At 40.5% G+C, this 22,386-nt stretch overlaps 1 protein-coding gene across 4 annotated transcripts in view; it reads right to left on the minus strand.

Annotated features, from left to right (window-relative positions):
* BICD1 (BICD cargo adaptor 1) overlaps positions 1-22,386 on the minus strand; it is a 282,996-nt gene that overhangs the window by 9,211 nt on the left and 251,399 nt on the right. For 2 of the 4 annotated variants that reach the window (XM_017887432.1, XM_017887292.1), the window contains 2 exons: positions 18,712-18,787; positions 8,882-9,225 (listed from right to left, as the gene is read on the minus strand). The exons of 1 other annotated variant lie outside the window; for it this stretch is intronic. In XM_017887432.1, the coding sequence (XP_017742921.1) occupies positions 18,740-18,787 (48 nt within the window). In that variant the 3' untranslated portion in view covers positions 8,882-9,225; positions 18,712-18,739. Of the gene's footprint in view, positions 1-8,881; positions 9,226-18,711; positions 18,788-22,386 lie in introns of those variants that run through there. One more of the 4 variants, XM_017887666.1, reaches the window with a different exon arrangement.

Raw genomic sequence — 22,386 nt, forward strand, 5'->3', positions numbered from 1 at the left:
TCAAAAAAAAAAAAAGAAAAAGAAAAAAGAAAACAAGATATTCTTACTTTAACGTTTCTTTACTATTTAACAAGAAGCCACTATAGTTATGATTTGTCTTTATGTTGCTTCCTACATTCAAATTATATTATAAATTGTTTACTTTTGACACTGGCAATATTTTTCCCAGAGATTTATCTTCCTTGACAGTTATTTTGTGGATTAATTATTCTGACTGTCTTCTAAAGCATTTAAGTGTAGTTGATTCATAAATTGTTTAAGAAACTCAGTTGGGCATGGTGGCTCATACCTGTGTAATTCCAGCACTTTGAGAGGCTGTGGCAGGAGCATCGCTTGAGTCTAGGGCTTTGAAACCAGACTGGGCAACATAGGAAGACCTCATCTTTACAAAAAATAAAAAATTAGCCAGGCATGATGGTGTGCACCTGTGGTCCTAGCTACTTGGGAGGCTGCAGTGGGAGGATCACTTGAGCCTATGAGGTCAGGGCTGCAGTGAACTGTGATCCCGCCAGTGCACTCCAGCCTAGGCCACACAGCAAGATCTTGTCACACACACACAAAAGAAGAACAACTCTTAGATTTATTTCATCGTACATACTTAGCCTCCTGTTACAGTGTTAGAGATCCAGATTTTAGATTCACCAAGAAAGAATGATAGGCATAAACATTCACTTAATTTAAAGGCCATTTCCCCCAATTAGTTGATATGTAGTGCCTGCTGTAATTATTTAAGTAGGTGACATTAGGTTCTGTAAACTCAATTCTGGATGTCTTATGAGAAAGCTAGATGTCAAGAAAGCCAAGAAACTCACTTCTGAGGAACAACTACTCTAATTCAAAATTGACTGAGTTCCTACAATGTACGAGTTGGCGTGTGTACAACCAAAAACTAAGAAAATCCTTTCCTGGCTGGGCGATGTGGCTCATGCCTATAATTACAACACTTTCAGAGTCTCAGGTGAGAGAATTACTTGAGCCCAGGAGCTCAAGACCAGCTTAGGCAACATAGTGGGACCTCATCTGTACAAAAAAAAAAGTAAACAATTAGCCAGGCAGGTGTACATGCCTGTGATCCCAGCTACTTAGGAGGCTGAGGTGGCAGAATCATTTGAGCCCAGGAGGTAGAGGCTGCGGTGAGCCAAGATCATGCCACTGCACTCCTGCCCGGGTGGCAGAGTGAGGCCATGTTTCAAAAGGAAGAAAAAAAAGAAAATTCGGCCGGGTGTGGTGGCTTACGCCTGTAATGCCAGCACTTTGGGAGGCCGAGGTGAGCAGATCATGAGGTCAGGAGACAAGACCATCATCCTGGCCAACATGATGATATCCCACCTCTACTAAAAATACAAAAATTAGCTGGGCACGGTAGTACGTGCCTGTAACCCCAGCTACTCAGGAGGCTGAGGCAGGAGAATAGCTTGAACCATGGAGTTGGAGGTTGCAGTGAGCCAAGATCGCGCCACTGCGCTCCAGCCTGGGTGACAGAGCAAGACTCCCTCAAGTTCCCATCAATTCTGATCTCTTTCTCATCTCTTATGGGTTGCAGGAATCCTCCCAATGCCTTCACAATATAGGCTGCCCAAGTTGCCTGCAAAATACATAGATAAGAAGAGACTTTCTTGATGCATCCTGCTGTTTTTGCTTTTGAATGTGACAGACTATCAGCTTTATCACGTAAGAGAAAGTCAAGCATCAAATAGACTTATAGATCCAACCTCAAAGAAAAACAATAGTTCTTTTGGAAGAGAAAAAGGAGAGATTTGTAGAAAAGTTGACATTAGGGCCGGGCGCGGTGGCTCAAGCCTGTAATCCCAGCACTTTGGGAGGCCGAGACGGGCGGATCATGAGGTCAGGAGATCAAGACCATCCTGGCTAACACGGTGAAACCCCGTCTCTACTAAAAAATACAAAAAACTAGCCGGGCGAGGTGGCGGGCGCCTGTAGTCCCAGTTACTCCGGAGGCTGAGGTAGGAGAATGGCGTGAACCCGGGAGGCGGAGCTTGCAGTGAGCTGAGATCCGGCCACTGCACTCCAGCCTGGGTGTCAGAGCGAGACTCCGTCTCAAAAAAAAAAAAAAAAAAAAAAAAAAAAAAAAAAGAAAAGTTGACATTATTTCTGGTGCTGTATTTATGCAGCAAGTGAGCAGACAACTTTAGCCAGGATGTTGGCTGCCCGTGTGGCACGAATTTGATTAGCTATAATGATTGCGTTAGATATTTTAACTCACTAGAATGCCATATTCTATCTGGCTCTCTCCCTCCTCCACCCTTTGAATAAAGTCGAATCAAAGTGGATGGTTCCCAAAGCAGCTGATTTACTACAATATGTATTTGTAGGAGGAGCTAGTCAATTAACCTCCCTCAAAGTTTTGGAACTCTGCTGTTCCAAAAAGAACAAAGAGGAAAGAGAACAAAGACGAACTGTCTCCCAAAATAATGCATACAAACTTCATTCTTCTTTCATCAAAATAATGTTTCCTGTTTTAGAACAAGCATTTTCTTCATGTTGGTACATTTCTAATCAAATTCAGCCAAGTATATCCTCCTGCCAAAATAGCTTTCTAGAAAAGATTACAAGTAGAAGAGGTGATAACTGGAGGGAATGAGCAGAGTTGATGCACATTACTTATCAGGAATGTATAGAATTGTTGTTAAGGCAAAGCATCTAGTTTTTAGCTCAAACAAGTCCTCACTTTGAATAAACATGTAGATCATATCTGAATTCATATACTCTTATCCTTTTTGTAAGTATACATCAAAACGACATACAGAAAACTGCTCAAATTGATAAAAGGCAGCATTAATGAAATGAACAAAAAATAACCAGTTTATTTACTGGAAAAAGTTATGCATTACACTATATTCAGTTGGTAACATAAACCAAGATGTAAGAATCGACATATTGTCTTCTGGTTATTTTCTTAGCACTGGAGTGCCTTTTCCAACCATTGAGTGCATGATCAGATTACACAAATACAAGCACATATCATGTGGATTCTCCCATGAGACATTATTCACTTAGGATTGTCTACAATAAAAAAAGTTAAAGTACAAGCAATAATAAATTCATAAGAATTTTTTGAATTTAAAACAAATGCATGTGTCTTTGAGAACATTTCTTTTGAAATTCATATTTTTAAAAATAACAACAAAAAAGTTTCTTAGATCAGTCTTTTAGTCACGTTTTCATATGGTATTTATCAGTAGGTGGAAACACTTCACATCATTTAACCCCAAAAGGCATAATAATAAAACTGCAATTAAATGTAGGAACAGTTGAATCATTACAACAATAATACAGTGTATAAATCAGGGTTGGCCACACAATACACGTTAATACTGGAAAGAAATACAGTATCAGAATCATGGATGGTTCATCACGTAAGCATAATCATGCAAATAAAAACAGAGTAGATTATAAAAATGTCATGAGATTTTCAAATAATAATTGTTTGACTCTCATAGTCAAACCATGGAGCTTAAACATTTCATGGGAATAATGTTAAAATGATGTATTTCCTCTAAGATTGGCTGCACAAATCATACCTATAAACCCAGTGGTTCATTCTGTATCTCCATTATCTATCACTGAATAATTATTTTAAATAAAATGATATTTCCCCTTACTTTATAGTTCTCTCATCTTTGTTTTAAAATGACTTTTAAAAGAAAACATATTTACACTAAGAAGCACCAGACTTACTTCTCGGTGTTTTCATTAGAGAAAATGATCGAATAATAATTCTGAAAGAAAAAAAGTAAAAAATATGTTCTCAACGAGTGTTCTACAGCAATTAAATTCCAATCACAGGAATAATCTGGCTCAGCAGTTTATCCAGGCTTCAGTTTAAATAGGGCAAATTTTAAATAACTCGAGAAGTAAGGGATAAAAATACACTGAGGATTAGAGCCATGCATTTCAATATGGAAAGGAGACTAGATATAGATAACAATCTCCTTACATTCCTAATGGACAGAAGATCACAGAGAAATGAGACTTCTATAGTGTTCATCTTATGAATATGGGAAAGCTTACATGATGTGAAACAATTCATGCAAACATTTTACATTGCATATTTCTATGCACTCTCACCCTTACACTAAAGGCAGTTAATTGCTCTTCTTCTTAAGTAGAATATTCTGGAAAATTCTCAGTTGGGGAACATGTCTTAATACTAAATCTCTCTTTCAATTACACTTTGAATAATATGGACGAAAGACATGTCTAGATGAAATCTTTCAGGTATTAACATAATAGGATCAGGTTACAAATGCAATACATTAGGGACTCTGGCAGTTAAATTGGCATATAAATAAAGATTAACTTAATTTTAGACACAACTTATCCGAGGGCATTATTACAGACAATGGAAAAGGTCACTCGGGAGCTAGATTGATCTTGTAGTTCCATAGAAGTTGATTTTAAGATAAAAAAGTACGGCCGGGCGCGGTGGCTCAAGCCTGTAATCCCAGCACTTTGGGAGGCCGAGACGGGCGGATCACGAGGTCAGGAGATCGAGACCATCCTGGCTAACACGGTGAAACCCCGTCTCTACTAAAAAATACCAAAACTAGCCGGGCGAGGTGGCGGGCGCCTGTAGTCCCAGCTACTCGGGAGGCTGAGGCAGGAGAATGGCGCGAACCCGGGAGGTGGAGCTTGCAGTGAGCTGAGATCCGGCCACTGCACTCCAGCCTGGGCGACAGAGCGAGACTCCGTCTCAAAAAAAAAAAAAAAGATAAAAAAGTACTTGTCAGTATCAGTACTGATCATGCTATCTGTCATAACCTATCATAACTCCAGTTCAACAGCTTTTTGAAGAATTATGTTCCCTTTACTTGAAAACATATTCTTGTACATTTTTTGCAGCCTTAAATGTAAGGATTACTTAAAATCACATCACTCTAGTTTATAAACAAACAAAAAAACTGGAGGGCAACCTTTTTAAAATTGTGAACTTTATAAGTTTCTTTCAAATGTAGTCCTACTTCCTACCTACCATATCAATGTATTTGTGGCAGCCTGAGGTTGAACCCACCGCAGTTCCTTACTGGAAATCCATCAGCTTCCCCCGATGTCACTGAGGGACAGATTGTAACTTTTTACTGATTATGACAATTATACATTAAAATTGACACTCATCCCAGAAGAAAAGGTATTTCATTTCTTCCTTTTCATGTTTTGTGATCTCCATTTGAGACATGTAGAGAACTTTAATTAATACAGAATATCAAGAAATTTCCATATTCTTAGGTTATTGGACCAATGTTTCACGCTTGTTTCAAACAGAAGGACTTCTCTGCACAAGGATATTTTCCAAAGCACGAAAAAGCAAATGTCGTATACTGAAGAAGATCCTTCNATTTTCCAAAGCACGAAAAAGCAAATGTCGTATACTGAAGAAGATCCTTCTAAATAAAGACAAAATCTGAAATGCATTTGCCCCCACTAAGGGATTGCATACCTTCTATTTCTGAAGTATTCCTGAGGACATTGTTTTTTAGACTCTGACAATTGAAGTTTTTTAGTAAAAGTACTATATTCTGAACAATTTTAAAGATACCATAGAATATAGCTGGAAGAAAAAATAATACCAACAATCCTTCTTTTTTTCCAACCAATATCTTGGAAAATTAAGATTGCCATCCTATTTTAAATACAAAATATTTTATGATTAACCAGTAAAACTTTAATGTATCTTAAAACTTAAAAGAATCACAGGATTATGAGCTCCCAGAACTGAAATGCATTCTCCTATCTTGCCACTTAATACTTACTAGACCACCAATGATATTCAATTTTTAAAAAACAACTATTCCTTATGATTATCAATTTCCATGTTAATTTCCCAGTGTTAAAAATCTCTTTCCTAGAGTTACTATACATCCTTCACACTGAAGCCTTTTTCATTCTAGACTTAGTAACAGTATCTTAGCTGATATCTATCATCTGTTAAATGTTCTTTTCTTGAAGACCACTATTGTACCTCCTCTTTGTTAGACTAAAGTATAATTTCTAAATAGGTCTTCCCTTATTTAACAATTTTCCTTTTTCTCAAAGTTCTCCAAATTCCTTTTATTAGAATCCAGAATTGGATATATGAATGGGATCTAATGGATTATGTGTGGACGACAAAGATCAAGCCAAGCTCCTTTATTTATGCCACTCAGCACTCAGACCAAAGACAATTTATGGCTTCTTCTTATTTTTTGATTAAGGAAAATCCTCAGGAGAAAAGCATTTCTCCATACTATTCTTTTCAATATTGTAATTGTGCTTACTTTTAAAAAACTACCTGTTTACTTTGCCAACTACTTTTACTTAGTTAGCATTAATCTTTGCTCACTGTGTTTGCAATAATTAGCCAGTATTTTATAGTGTATTTCTGCTGTTTATTTTTCCTCTCCAAGTATGTCTTCAATCAGTTTTAATGAGGTTCATTCTTTTTGGTTCTCACTAGTTCTTCCACTTTTCAATTTCCTTTTGAATTCCTGATGTTATCTTTACAGATACGGATTTTTATCAACACTACACATATTGATTCATTTTAAATGCCTATAAATAAATAGAGATATGGCTCAGTTTAAACTATACTAAATGATGCCACAGTGTAAATACATGTTATTCTCTCTTACTTCTTAGGGACTATCACTTAATTTTGTGCTGAAAATGAGAAATTTATTTCCAAGTTTCTATAACTTCTTGGCAAAGATTCACTAAAATTATTATTTTCATAGAATTAGTATTTCAGAACAAGCCTTTCCCACTCTATGAAGATAAATAACTGAAATGAAACTAGTTTATAATAGACGTAATAATACACTTTGTATTGGAAGAAATACATGTTTTGTGTGTGACCCGGCTTTTCATAGAGTCCTAGATCCAGAGTTAGGGATAAAGAATGCGAATACAACATCGCCTCACACACAGACAGTACTTCCTGCTGAACTCCCAGTCCCCCAAACAAAACCAATGCAGTGATATAGGAACATGTTCTGAGGTACGTTTTAAAAAGGCATATATTTCCCTCAGGCACAAACAGTTTTTATTAAAAGTCAACTTAGCAGCTATGCCACTTCTCAGGTCCAAACACATGGTGCTTGACAAAGGGGAAAATTAAAAAACAAAAGTGAGGGCAGGGGTAAGCTTTCTTTCATTGAACTCTGATAAAATCCACAGTCTCACCAACACTGGTACCAGGCAGACACAACACCAATGAAATGAAGACAATGTTTAGGAACAGCAAGGCCATGCAGGTAGGAAAGAGCAGAAGGTTAGGCTGCTATGGTTAGGAACTTCGTGTCGAATCGTTTTGTTTCTGTTTCTGTACTTTAACCTGAATCCCTATTTTGGTGAAGAATTCAACTCTTTACTCCACGTTGCATAATAAATGACACTGTGGAAAATAGCACTCATATAAAGAACACAAAACGTCCTGGTTGCTTTGGTAATAGCGACCACTACTTAATAGGCGTATGACTGACAAAAGCTCCTGCAATGTGCTTTATGACTTACCATTTGGTCTCTGATGGACCACTCCATTTCTGTGCCACCCATGTCCGCTCAATAGGCTGAGTGGCTCCTGGATCTCCTTTCTCAGTGCCCTACACTGGTAACTGTCCTTTGTGTTAACAGTGAGGGTCATTTTTGTTTTGAAGAGAAGTTACAGATGTCTTTACATGAAAAGGTAAACCCTTATGGTTTTAAATAAGTTAAGGCCACCTGACAAAGACAAGGAATCAGGGCTAGGAGCAATTGTGTGGGCAGCACTTGATGGTTAAGGAGCCCAAGAGTGTTAGACCTTTCAGCTCAGTTAGCTGTTTTCCTTGTTTGTCAGATTATGTGCAAAATAAATTTTGCTATGAAAATCCACTGCCTTAAATCAAGTCATAAAAGTTACCCAGCAGAATCTGTAAATTAACCAGGAACATGTATTATCTCAAGATAATAGAATGTTTGTAGGCACCTGAGTGTTTGTCAAAAGTAGACAATGAGCTAAGGTTTATTATCTATTGTATTTTTGGCAAGGAAGATTCGTTATGAAAAAACCTAACAACAACAAAACATACAATTTTAATCAAACTTTGAACACTCTCTGGGTAAATTAATTAATTAAAGGCTATCTTACATCTATGTATGTATATATTTTCCTGTTTGTACTTGATACCTTTTATCAGGAAAGACTCAGTAGGACCCTGATTTTGGGAGAAGTAAAAAAAAATCCTGGTTGTTAAATAAACACACCATTTTTTTCCCTTCAAGTTATTGAGCCTTCTTTAACGTTATCACACACATACACACATACAAAGGAGCAGCACCAGTACATCTACTCAACTGCGATGAAAAAATAAAATTAAAGATGCTATCAAATCAATAAATCATAACTTAGTCTCTTTCTTAGATTTACTTAGTAATGTCCAGTGAAGAACTCTAGTTAAAAATACAAAAACAAAACCCAGCAGTTAATAAGCTACTGATTAGAAAATAAGTGCATAAACAATACCAGCGTAGCAGCAAAATACAGTTATTGTTAACATTCTGATGCACCTCATTTATCATTTTGTGCAAGAAAAATGACCACAGTCTGGCCAATTCCAGATTTCAAACTAAATTCAAACTCATACTTAATTGAGCAAATTATGCTTATTTGAAAATAAATGAATTAAATTCACTTCAGAGAAATTATTTTTATAGACATAAATCATGTAGCAAATAAAGTACAAAATAAATATCAATGACAAAAATATTGGAATCAACTTCCCTAGCTGAATTTGGAGTGTGAGGAAAGATGATATTACAATATATGTATTTTACATGTCTTAGGTCTCTCTTACGCTATCGAGGTAAAGCCAGCCATCTGAGACATGTTTCCTGTTTCTTTTTTCTATTTTTTAAACTTAAATGAACTGTAGCCATTTGATGGCAGAAGTTTATCTGTGACTCAGAGAAACCACAAAATGTTTTATCACATCAGGGTCTGTGCTTCATGTTCTTCTCAACTTTCTCTTGTCTTCCAAAATGATGGACATTAATCCAATTGTACATCTAACAACTGAGAAGAAAACACCCGCTGGATCTTGGGCAGTATCCTGTGTATGGCTACAAAACTTCCACCCCAGATGTTCGTCCACAGGAGATGAAGACTAGGGGTGAGGAGGCTTGGAGAGACAGTGGAGAGGGGCGCACTGGGAGCTGGAATGTGGCTGCTCCTCGGGGAGAGCTGTGTCAGGACTGGAAAGGAGAAACAAGCACGTCAGCAAGAAACACATTTCAAAGGGCCAGGCACAGTAGTAGGGGTTAGACAAGTTATTTTTGCATACATTTAAGAACATGAACAGAAATCTTGCACAGTAAATGGTTTCCATCTAAAGCATGCCAAGATAATGGTGGCTTTTCAAAACAAGGCACAAAAAAGAAAAATGAAATGTATTAAGGAAATGATATATGAAAGTCACTCTTTTTTTTTTTCTTTATTTTCTTGCCCCCAGCATTTTACAGAAGTTTTTTTCAATTTTTGCACAGTGTTGTTCTCCTACGTCTCTGCGTTAGCTGTAAGATTTCATGAGATCAGTTCTTTTTAAACTTTAATATGCATTCAAATTACCTGGGGATCTCAGTATAAAGGGCAGGTTTGGATTCATTAGGTGTGGGGTGGGACCTGAGATTCTGCATTTTTAATGAGCTCCCACTGGTGCTGGTGGTACTGGTAGATTGACCAAGGCTTTGGAGTTTAGAGGATTCTATAGTTATCCGGTAGATCCAGATTCACTAGGATAAAGAATTTGCCTGTGGAAGTCTAATTTGCTCTAAGGATTCCTACTTGGGCTTGGAGGTATAAAAAATACAGAAGAGTTTTAGATTTCACCTTTTTTTTTTTTTTTTTTTTAAGATGGAGTCTCACTCTTTTGCCCAGGCAGCTCACTGCAGCCTCTGCCTCCCAGGTTCAAGCGATTCTCCTGCCTTAGCCTCCCAAGCAGCTGGGATTTCAGGCACGCACCACCATGCCCGGCCAATTTTTGTATTTTTAGTAGTGACGAGGTTTTGCCATATTGGCCAGACTGGTCTCAAACTCCTGACCTCAAGTGATCCACCTGCCTCGGCCTCCCAAAGTGTTGGGATTACAGGCATGAGCCACTGAGCCCAGCCTAACATTTCACATGTTAAGTATATAGTAGCTTTCCAAATGACTGCCTATGATAGCCTCTAGTTTGAATGAACCTGTGCTCAGGCCTATCAGTGTCTGGATGAATAATCTTGAAGAATAAAGAAGCAAAATCATTTGAGTTTCCTAGTATAAAATGACAAAACACATTTGGGTTTGGGCCTTTTAAAATGTGATTAGCGGCTGGGCACAGTGGCTCACACCTGTAATCCCAGCACTTTGGGAGGCCGGGGCGGGCGGATCATGAGGTCAAGAGATCGAGACCATCCTGACCAACATGGTAAAACCCTGTCTCTGCTAAAAATACCAAAAAAAAAATTAGCTGGTCATGGTGGCGTGTGCCCGCAGTCCCAGCTACTTGGGAGGCTGAGGCAGGAGAATTGCTTGAATCCAGGAGGCAGAGATTGCAGTGAGCCAAGATGGTGTCACTGCACTCCAGCTGCACTCCAATAGCCTCGCAACAGGGCAAGATTCCCTCTCAAACAAAGAAACAAAAGGAGACTAGCAGTGGGGGAATAACAACATGGGATTTTTTTTTAAATTAGAAAAGATGAGTATTTTTCTAAAACTCTTATTTTCCCCTTAAACTATGAAAGTCAGTACTATATAATTCATTTCTGCCAGAAGTGATGTTTGAGAGAATGATTCAAGGCTCATTATTACTATTCAAGCATAGCTTTCTAAAGCTAATATTGTTGGAGTCATTAAAATTAGTATTAAACAAATAATTTTTATCTTTGGTACTGAAATTATCCTTTATATCTCTTACATTTTAATACAAAATCGCAATTATGTAAAATATCTGATTGGCTTGAGGTTATTTTTACTTCCCAAACTTTTTGAAGCGCTGTAAGTTTAGTTTAAAAGAAGATTTGCTATTCTGTACCGGTTAAGACAAACACTGATTGCCGGGCGCGGTGGCTCACGCCTGTAATCCCAGCACTTTGGGAGGCCGAGACGGGCAGATCACGAGGTCAGGAGATCGAGACCATTCTGGCTAACATGGTGACACCCCATCTCTACTAAAATACAATAAAATTAGCCCGGCTTGGTGGCAGGCACCTGTACTCCCAGCTAGTCGGGAGGCTGAGGCAGGAGAACGGCAGTGAGCTGAGATCGCGCCACTGCACTCCAGCCTGCGTGACAGAGCAAGACTCCATCTCAACAACAACAACAAAAAAGACAAGCACTGATAATAATTATTTTCCTACCTATTTTACAATGTGGTAAGTAAACATGGGAGAACTGGAGCTTCAACAAAAGCCTAAGAAAATAGTGCATAGTTTCATTTGTACTTTTTTTTGATAAAGTCTCACTCTGTCCCCCAGGCAGGAGTGTAGTGGCATGATCTCGGCTCACTGCAACCTTCCCGTCCCGGGTTCAAGCAATTCTTCTGCTTTAGCCTCCCAAGTAGCTGGGATTACAGGCGCCCACCACCGCGTCTGGCTAATTTTTTAATATTTTTAGTAGAGACAAGGTTTCACCATGTTGGCCAGGCTGGTCTCGAACTCCTAACTTCAAGTGATCTGCCCACCTCGGCCTCCCAAAGTGCTGGGATTACACACGAGCCACCGTGCCCGGCCTCATTTATAAATCAGAAAATAAGGCTGGGCACGGTGGCTCACGCCTGTAATCCCAGCACTTTGGGAGGCCCAGGCAGGCGGATCAGGAGGTCAGGAGATAGAGACCATCCTGGCTGACACGGTGAAACCCCGTCTCTACTGAGAATGGCGTCAACCCAGGAGGCGGAGCTTGCAGGGAGCCGAGATCGCGCCAATGCACTCCAGCCTGAGGGCAACAGAGTGAGACTCCGTCTCAAAAATAAAAAATAAATAAATAAATAAATAAGTTAATAAAGTCTTATGCCTGGCGCACTGGCTCTCGCCTGTAATCGCCTGTAAACCTCTGCCTCCTGGGTTCAAGCAATTCTAGTGCCTCAGCCTCCTGAGTAGCTGGGATTACAGGCCTGTGCCACCACACCTGGCTAATTTTTGTATTTTTAGTAGAGACAGAGTTTCACCATGTTGCCCAGGCTGGTCTTGAACTCGAACCTCAAGTGATCAGCCTGCCTCAACTTCCCAAAGTGCTAGGATTACAGGCATGAGCCACCATGTCCACCCAAGAAAGATATGTTTTTGAAGACCTTGTGTAATCCAATACTGTTTTTTTTTTGAGACAGAGTCTCAATCTGTCTCCTGGCCTGGAGTGCAGTGGCGCGATCTGGGCTCACTGCAACCTCCACCTCCCAGGTTCAAGCGATTCTCCTGCCTCAGCCTCCCGAGTAGCTGGGACTACAGGCACATGCCACCACACCCGGCTAATTTTTTGTATTTTTTTTTTTTTTTAGTAGAGACGGGGTTTCACTGTGTTAGCCAGGATAGTCTGGAACTCCTGACCTTGTGATCCACCCGCCTCGGCCACCCAAAGTGTTGGGATTACAGGCGTGAGCCACTGCGCCTGGCCTTGGTACTTTTTTTGATAAAGGAGGACAAATATTTCTGCTTGACCAGCTGAAGTGTGTAACAATAGCTTAAATATGGGTTACAACTCACTTTGCCTCACATCTTGACCTTACATCATTCGTGATGATTTGAACATTTTTTCACTCCTTTAGATAGATTTCTCATATAAAGTGAGTTATCTATAGTATTACATTTTTAATTTGCATAAAATGCTGCAATCACATCGTGTATATTATGTGTAAATTAACCTGTAAAACACACATTCTTGGCTTACAGGTTAAGATACTATTTCTTGGATACAAATATTTGATAAATTATAATCATTTAAGTCATAGAATGAATTCAGTTTCAGTTGTGATTGCTAAATATTTTCAAGAGTCCACTTGTTACTCAACATTTACCATTGATTTTACTTTACATAGGTAGATCATGTCGTAAACAGCAAGTTTAGGAAACTGTTACTAAGATATAAAATTGGATACCTCTTCAGGAAATTTCTTTTTTTTTTTCCCAAGTGGAAAACTACTTGATAGAAGGGAAGTGTTAAATACCAAACAACTCTCTATATATTTCAATATTATATCTAAGGCTATAAACCTTGGGCATTCCTTTCATATTATAATATCTATTATCTATAAACAGTTTTGTAGTTATAATACCTATAAACTATAAACAGTTTTGATAATTTAGCTCTACAATGGAATCAGCCTGTACAAAGTATACATGGAAATGTTCTCCTTTTTTTCTTTCTTTGGAGACAGAGTCCTCTTCTGCCACCCAAGCTGGAACACAGTGGCACAATCTCGGCTCACTGCTGCCTTGAACTCCTAGGCTCAAACAATCCTGCCACCGCAGCCTCCTGACTAGCTGGGACTACAGATGCAGCCCACTATGCCTAATTTTTGTATTTTTTTTAAAGGACAGGGTTTCACCAAGTCGCCTAGGCTGGTCTGGAAATCCTGGGCTCCAGTGATCTTCCCACCTTGGCCTCCCAACGTGCTGGGACTACAGAGGTGAGTCACTGTGCCCAACTGAAAAGTTCTACATTATTAAATGTGAGAAAATGCTCTTTTATTAAAAAAATCATTCACCTTAAAAGCTGTTTGAATATATGTATAAACTGAGGGAAGTACAAAATAATTTTTTTTTTTTTTTTTAAAGATAGAGTCTCACTCTGTCGCCCAAGTTGGAGTGCCTGGTTCACTGCAACCTCTGCCTCCCTGGTCCAAGTGATTCTCCTGCCTCAGCCTCCCGAGGAGCTGGGATTACAGTTGCCTGCCACCATGCCCGGCTAATTTGTCTTTTTAGAAGAGATGGGGTTTCACAATGTTGGCAAGGCTGGTCTCAAACTCCTGACCGCAGGTGATCCGCCCACCTTGGCCTCCCAAAGTACTGGGATTACAGGCATTAGCCACCACGCCCAACACTGAAAATCATTTTTCAAAACGAGAAACAGAACACCTAATGTGAAATAACTCAACATTCTTAGCACATCTTCTATTTCTCATTAAACAAATATTCCTTTTCAGTTTGAGGGAAAAGGAATCATGGTGGGTGATTTACATACTCTCACTTTGCTCCTCACAGGGTAACTGAAACAGATTTCTCCTCTGCAGTGCAGCCACCTGTGGTGGTAGGTAGGAGTCGCTGGGCTCAGTTGTGCTCAGGATATGTGACCTTGAACAAGTCATTTTACCTTCCCAAACCTTGATTTCATCACATAAAAATGGGTGTAAGGCCAGGGGTGGTGGCTCATGCTTGTAACCCCAGTACTTTGGGAGGCTGAGGCGGGCAGATCACTGGAGGTCAGGAGTTCAAGAGCAGCCTGGCCAACATGGTGACACCCTGTCTCTACTAAAAATACAAAAATTAGCTGGGTGTGGTGGTGCACACCTGTAATTCCAGCTACTTGGGTGGTTGAGGCAGGAGAATCGCTTGAACCCAGGAGGTGGAGGTTCCTGTGAGTCAAGGTCATGCCACTGCACTCCAGCCTGGGCAACAGAGGGAGACTCCGTCTCAAAACAAAAACAAAAACAAAAGCCAAAAAACTAAACCAAACAAAAACAACAACAAAAAAATGGGTGTAATAACTGGCTCAACCCTTATGGGAGGTTACATGCCTGTAATCCCAGCACTTTGGGAGGTCGAGGCGGGTGGATCATGAGGTCAGGAGATCGAGACCATCCTGGCTAACATGGTGAAACCCCATCTCTACTAAAAATACAAAAAAAATTAGCCGGGCATGGTGGGGGATGCCTGTAGTCCCAGCTACTCAGGAGGCTGAGGCAGGAGAATGGCGTGAACTCGGGAGGTGGAGCTTGCAGTGAGCCGAGATCGCACCACTGCACTCCAGCCTGGGTGACAGAGTGAGACTCCGTCTCAAAAAAAAAAAAAGAACTGAAACCTTGTCTGGTTTATACGAAGAATTTGAATGTTGGCTATGTGTTAATTTTTCTGCCAAGAAGGAGTAAAAAGGGCAATGAAAGTATTAACACTGACCCATTTGGCAGTGGGTATGGGTGGGAAGAGAGTCAGTCATCATCCCAGCAACTTTGAAAAGGAGTCTTTTCAGATCTATATGCATTTAATCATTTCTTTATGCAGACCACGATGGGGAACAGTAGAACTGGGCTCTAGACCAGGCTGTATACATGTGGATAGAAACTGGAAACATTTGAGAAGCTGGAAATATTTGCAATTCATTAAATTGCTTTTCTTTGAAGTAAATCATCCCTGTGGCAGTAGTAAGCAACCTAAATTCATTAATCTCAGAACAGATGGAACTAGACCACATAATTGTTTAGTCAAACTGGTTCTCAAAGAACAAGCAAGGTGGAAAAAAAAAGTTAAAAAAATCTCCTGCCAGCCTTTCCATTTCCTACTTAATGGAAGCACTTAAAGCGGTAGTCTTCTGAGGCAGGAGGATTGCTTGAGCCCAGGGTTCAAGTCCAGTTTGGGCAACCTAGCCAGACCCAATCTGAAACAAACAAGCAAACAAAACAGCAGCCTGCTCCATGCTTTCTTCAAGCAAATTAGAGAGGTTAAGAGATTGCAGATCTTTGTCTTGAGGAATGGGAAGATACTAAAAGAGTATTGGTAACAGTTCCCGAGCAGACACTCCAAGCCAGGAGTGTGCCTCACTAAATTCCCCCAATATCTACTGTCACCTGAACTTTACAAGTGAAGAAATGGAATCTTAGCCAGCAAAAGAAATTTTCCAAAATTAAACAACTAGTGGATATTAGAGGTGGGATTTCAACCCAAGCAACCTGATTCCAGAGCTCATTCACTCATTTGGGTATAGTCAATATTCAGTGAACAGCTGTCATGTGCCCAGCACTGACCCAGACCCTGGGTAAGGGCTGGGGGTGCTTGGTGGAGAATGGACTGTAGGTGAAGAGCCTATGTTCTTAACCGCTACACATGTAGAATCCCACTGAGACGAGTTTGAATATTTACATTCAGTTACTTACGTAACTGAGATAAATCTATAATTATACTGTCATTCTTTCTTTTTTTTTTTTCCTTTTTTGAGACAGAGCCTCGCTGTGTCACCAGGCTGGAGTGCAGTGGCACCACCTTGGTTCACTGCAACCTCTGCCTCCCGGGTTCAAGTGATTATTCTGCCTCAGCCTCCCTGAATAGCTGCGACTATAGGTACACGCCACCATGCCCCGCTAAGTAGAGACAGGGTTTCACCATGTTGGCCAGGATGGTCTTGATCTCTTGACCTCGTGATCCGCCCGCCTCGGCCTCCCAAAGTGCTGGGATTACAGGCGTGAGCCACCGCACCCGGCCGCGAAGAACATTTCTTAAAGCCCTGTTGCTGAAGGTGGTGGGAACAATCGACTAAAAGACACCAATTGGAAACTGCTGGCTAGTAACCTATTTTATAATGTATTTTTCTTTTTATTTATTTATTTGTTTTTTGAGACAAGGTTTCGCTCTGTTACCCAGGCTGGAGTGCAGTGGTGCAATCACAGCTCACTGCAGCCTTGACCTCACGAGCTCAAGTGATCCTCCCACCTCAGCTTCCTAAATAGCTGGGACTACAGGCATGTGCCATTACACCTGGCTAATTTTCAAAAAAATGTTTGTAGAGGTTGGGGGGGGGGGGGGTCTCCCTGTGTTGCCCAGGCTGGTCTCAAAGTTCTGGGTTCAAGCCCTCCTCCCACCTCAGCCTCCCGAAGTGCTGGGATGACAGGCGTTAGCCACGACACCTGGCCAGTAATGTACCTTTCTATGCTAACTCAATGTTCCACTGATACAACTGGCTGCACAACCGGCTCTGAGACCATGTGACACTTGGGCTTCAGCTGCCACTGTGCTTCCACACTTGTGGCACCCCAGCTCCCCTGGCTCTGACCCCGACCACGTGTAGCCTGCTACTGACATCTACTCCTCAGACACACATGGAAAGTGTTTGGGCCTGCCCCTGCTCAAAAGAAGCCTTCCCCTGGTAGAAGGGCAACAGCTGTGATAAGGAGAGAACACTGAGCAGACGATGAAAACCACAACCAGACTACTAGTCTGGCACCATCAGAGGCCAGGTGGCTGAAGACGAAGCATTCCAGGATGGAGGCGAGGTCCTGATGGAATGCTGAGATGCTATGTGGAGGTTCACCAGGATGGAGGGCAATTCATGACTGATTCGGAAAGCTTTTCTTTGGAATCGGAATTGTCAGCAAACTCTCCAGTTAGTGTTCAGGGACTGTGCAAACCTGCTTTTACAGTTTTTCAAGTAATCTCACATAAAGTTCACTGTCACAGCAAATATTTTCTTTTGAATGCTGACTACAATGTTTTCCTCTACCTTTCAAATTTAGTTTTTACCAAGGCTACTGAGTGGACAGAAAACAGAAACACTTTTACACAGCTGTTGTCTGTCTGTGTATCTATCTATCGACAGGGTCTTGCTCTGTCACGCAGACTGGAGTGCAGTGATGTGATTTTACTCACTGTAACTGCAAATCCATGAACTCAAGCAATCTTCCTGCCTCAGCCTCCCAAAGTGCTGAGATTACAGACGTGAGGCACTGCACCCAGCCTTTGTATCTAATCCTTTATATTCTTCCTGTCTTCCTGTTTGTGGGCCTGAGATACATATCTCTTTAATTTTTAATTTTTTATTTTTTTAGATGGACTCTCTCTCTGTCATCTAGGCTGGAGTGCAGTGGCACCATCTTAGCTCACTGCAACCTCCACCTCCCGGGTTCAAGTGATTCTCTTGTCTCAGCCTCCCGAGCAGCTGGGATTGCAGGCATGTGCCACCACGTCTGGCTAATTTTTGTATTTTTAGTAGAGACGGGGTTTCACCATGTTGCCCAGGCTGGTCTCAGACTCCTGACCTCAGGTAATCCCTCTGCCTTAGCCTCCCGAAGTGCCGGGATTACAGGTGTGAGTCATCACGCCTGGCCTATTTAAACATGTTAAGTTTTATTTTACTGTGGTTTTTGTTTTGTTTTGTTTTTTAGCAACAGGATCTTACTCACCAGGCAGGTGTGCAGTGGTGTGATCATAGCTCGCTGCAGCCTTGAACTCCCAGGCTCAAGCGATTGATCCTCCTACCTCAGCCTCCTGAGTAGCGGGGATTTTATTTTTTTAAATTGACAAATAATAATTGTACATATTCATGGAGTATATAGTGATGTTTTAATACGTATAATGTATAGGAATCAAAGCAAGTCAATTAGTATTTTGGTGTCCCTTGGATTCCATAGGAAAATAAATATATTTTAAAGACAAAAGACAAAAGAAAATGAAAAGTAGGACAAACATCATAACAATTCCAGCTTTTATTTTTTGGAAAGGAATGAAACAGTGGACTAATCCAAGTATTTACACAGACAAAGGGGCTGAACGCAGCCTGTAGACTACCAGCTGGCAGCCAGCAAAATAAACCCCAGCTCTCTTATATTCCCATTGGGAACACAGGGACTGCAGGTGTCCAATGTGTGTCTACGTAACCCACACTTGAAATAAAATATAGCAAAATATAAGGATGCCTAGGCAGTTCAGGTGTTGGAAAGTGGAGCTGGGGTCTATGGATCTGACATGCAGCTGGGTGGGAAGGGAAAGGACATCTGAATTTACCTGACAGTCGGGCAGTCTTGCCTCCCGGCTAGTTGTGAGCACTGTGGCGGTACGGAGGCAGCAGGCTGCTGACAATCTACAAGAAACTGATAAATTAGACATGTATACAAAGAGATGACAGAGCAAGGTGTTAGTAACAGTGACTAAAGCAGCTGCCTGAGAGATTTAGTGAGGAATGTGCATTCACACAGAAATATCCTGATTCAGCTTTTTTTTTTTTTCCTTGAATGATGCCAATAGAAAAGACAGGTTTTTTTTGTTTTGTTTTTTGTTTTCTTAAATACAGTACTAAAAAATTAGTGACACAGAATTAGTAGCGAGATTTCTCAAGTACATTAGGACATATGTGGTCATTTATCTTTGGTATTTTGTTATATCTAAAAATAAAGGGTCTATTAATATAATGAAAGATCTTCCAGTTCTAAACTTGAATGTGGTGGTGGTTAATTGCTTAGCACTTAGATCTGTTACTCCAAAATGGAACGTATTCAGATAACTGACTTCACTGTCAGGACACATGACATATTGTCAGTCCCATAGGTAACTTGAGAAAAGTGTGCAATATAATCTTTTCTATGATTAGTAGAATCTTAATTGAACAAGGAAATCATCTTTACAGTTTTCTGAAAACTGATTTTATATATTGAAAGTAGAATTTTTGGCAGAAATCTTAGAATGTCTATTACACAGTAAATTGTTAGTGACTTGGACTAGAGCGCTAACCTGAATAAGAACTCCACTTTATTTTGTTTTTATCATTTTAAAGTCACACAATATAATAACACACTAGGTTAACAAAGTGCTAGCTAGTAAAAATCAAGCTTTAGCTGGGTTAATCATCTACTCCAAGAAAGTAGTGCCTGGTGTTCTAAAAAAAATCAAAGAGCAGTCTGTTTACTGGTACTAGGTGACTATATTAGAATCATGCAAGAAGCTGGTTAGAAATGCATATACATCATATTTCTTTTGCAAACAAGATTAGAATTAAACTTAAAAATTCTCTTTTTTTTTTTTTTTTTTGAGACGGAGTCTTGCTCTGCCGCCCAGGCTGGAGTGCAGTGGCCGGCTCTCAGCTCACCGCAAGCTCCGCCTCCCGGGTTCACGCCATTCTCCTGTCTCAGCCTCCCGAGTAGCTGGGACTACAGGCGCCCGCCTCGGCACCCGGCTAGTTTTTTGTATTTTTTAGTAGAGACGGGGTTTCACCGTATTAGCCAGGATGGTCTCGATCTCCTGACCTCATGATCCGCCCGTCTCGGCCTCCCAAAGTGCTGGGATTACAGGCTTGAGCCACCGCGCCCGGCCAAAAATTCTTATTAAATAATTGAAGCATTTCCTCTTGCCAATTGCTTAGACTATGTATTTGCTTAGCAAATCCCTTTCCTTATATGTGTTTGACGAAATTCCTTTTTTAACTCTCTTATCCCATTTTGCAGCATTGATTAGCTCCAGATTCCCTTTTGTAGAAACTCAGAGTCTTAAGGAATGCATTCTTTTGTCTTTTAAAAATCTTTGCTCCTTTTGTCTTTTCCAACAGCTTTCCTGCCTATCTGAGTGGTAATTTAGGAACGTCTTAGACTAATTTGACAACTATTTTGATAAGGCCACCAGACAGGCAGTTTTTAAGTTAACCAGGTGTGTGCTGCCCTCTGATGGTGTATTTGGGTAAATGCAATAGATGTAAAAACCACTCTGGATTCCTTATGTCTTACATTGCCAGGGAGGTATAATGAAACTTCTAAAGCAGAGTAGTGGCCTCTGTGGAATAGCGATCCTTAGAATTAGAGTAACTAGAGTATTCAAATGGCTTACATCTTTTAAAAATATCTCATATTTGACTATTTTTGCCAATACAGTCACAGATTATTATTCATTCAAAATATAATTTATGATAAAATTCAAAAAGCAGGTGATCAGAACTACAGTGTACTCCCTTAATGAAATGCTAGAGAGGTGGTAGACATTCTTCATATTTGTAGTGAATATCACTTTTTCCTTCGTTAGAAGTAACATCATCTCTGGCTAATATATATATATATTTTTTTAGACAAGAGTTTCGCTCTTGTTGCCCAGGCTGGAGTGCAATAGAGCAATCTTGGCTCACTGCAATCTCCACCTCCTGGGTTCATGCAATTCTCCTGCCTCAGCCTCCCGAGTAGCTGGGATTACAAGCATGCACCACCATGCCCAGCTAATTTTTCGTGTTTTTAGTAAGATGGGGTCTCACCATGTTAGCCAGGCTGGTCTCTAACTCCTGACCTCAGGTGATCCACCCGCCTTGGCCTCCCAGAGTGCTGGGATTACAGGTGTGAGCCACTGCACTCGACCTATTTATTTAGTTTTTGAGACAGGATGTCATGCTGTTGCCTAGGTGGCTATCATAGCTCACTTCAGCATCCAATGCCTGGGCTCAAGTGATCCTCCTGCCTCAGCCTCTTGAGTGGCTGGGACTACAGGCACACACCACCACACCCTGCTAATTTTTTAAATTTTTGTAGAGATAGGGTCACGCTCTTTTACCTAGGCTGATCTTGAACTCCTGGCCTCAAGCAGTCTTCCTGCCTCGGCCTCCCAAAATGTGGGGATTGCAGGTGTGAGCCACCGCTCCTAGCCAAGCTAATTATTATTATTTTGCATTTATTATTTGTAAGCACTTAGTTACATGTTATCCTTAAAGAATAAAAAACAAATTTCATAGATAAAATGGTGATAGACTTAAAAAATTACACTAAAATGTAGCTACACTGCTCTGAGTCAATTGTCTTCTAAATCCCTGTTCTCAGGTCTACAGCCCTCCACTGTGTCAATTGTAGCCTGGCTGAGCCACGGATGTGTCTTAGCATGCACTTTGTAAAATGAAGGAGGTAGGCTGGGAGGCTGAGGAAGTCCCTTGTAGCTCTGAGATGCTGCTGGCTCTGAGTGATCTCCCTGGCTCCATCTAGGATCTATTCTGCTAGGCTCATTCTTGAATGAACTAGGCCACTCCTGAAGGAACTTGTTGCTTTGGGGGGCATAAAAGATGACAGCTATGTGCATTAAGGAGCAGGCATTGTAGAACCCACAAAGCCATTGCTGTTTGGCCACCAGGGTTTGTCTAAACCATTCAACAGTCAAGTTACTAAACTTCTATTTTGTGTCAGAAACTGTGTTAGACAGCAGGGGGAAAAGGTGAACAGAGAAAATGTGCTCTCTGCTTCATCGAGGAAGATAAGCGTATTTAAAAAGCAACTACAATGAAGTGTCATGATGGTGATGGTGATGGTGACGGTGATGATGATGGTGATGGTGATGATGATGGTGATGGTGATGATGATGTTGATGGTGATGATGACAGCATCTAGTACTTATTTATTGCTTACGATGTGTCAGGCACTGTATAGGCACTTAATATACATTCTCTTCTATAACCCTGTTTTATTAATCTCATTTTACATATAAGGAAAGGGGAACTTAGGTTAAGTAAGACAAACTCCACTAGGAGGTAGAGGTACAATTTGAATCCAGGATTGTATGGTCCAAGGGCTGAGTTGAACTTGCAGAGTTATCCCTGTATTGCCTCCTATAATAGGGAAAGTGTAGGGTGTTACAGGACCTCATAGCGGAAGTTAATTAAATTAAATTAGACTGACTCTAACTAACCATACACAACTAAATCTAATTAACATAACCAAATCTAAG

Source organism: Rhinopithecus bieti, unplaced genomic scaffold, assembly GCF_001698545.2.
Source record: "Rhinopithecus bieti isolate Rb0 unplaced genomic scaffold, ASM169854v2 scaffold_72, whole genome shotgun sequence".
In the NCBI taxonomy this organism is placed as follows: domain Eukaryota; kingdom Metazoa; phylum Chordata; class Mammalia; order Primates; family Cercopithecidae; genus Rhinopithecus; species Rhinopithecus bieti.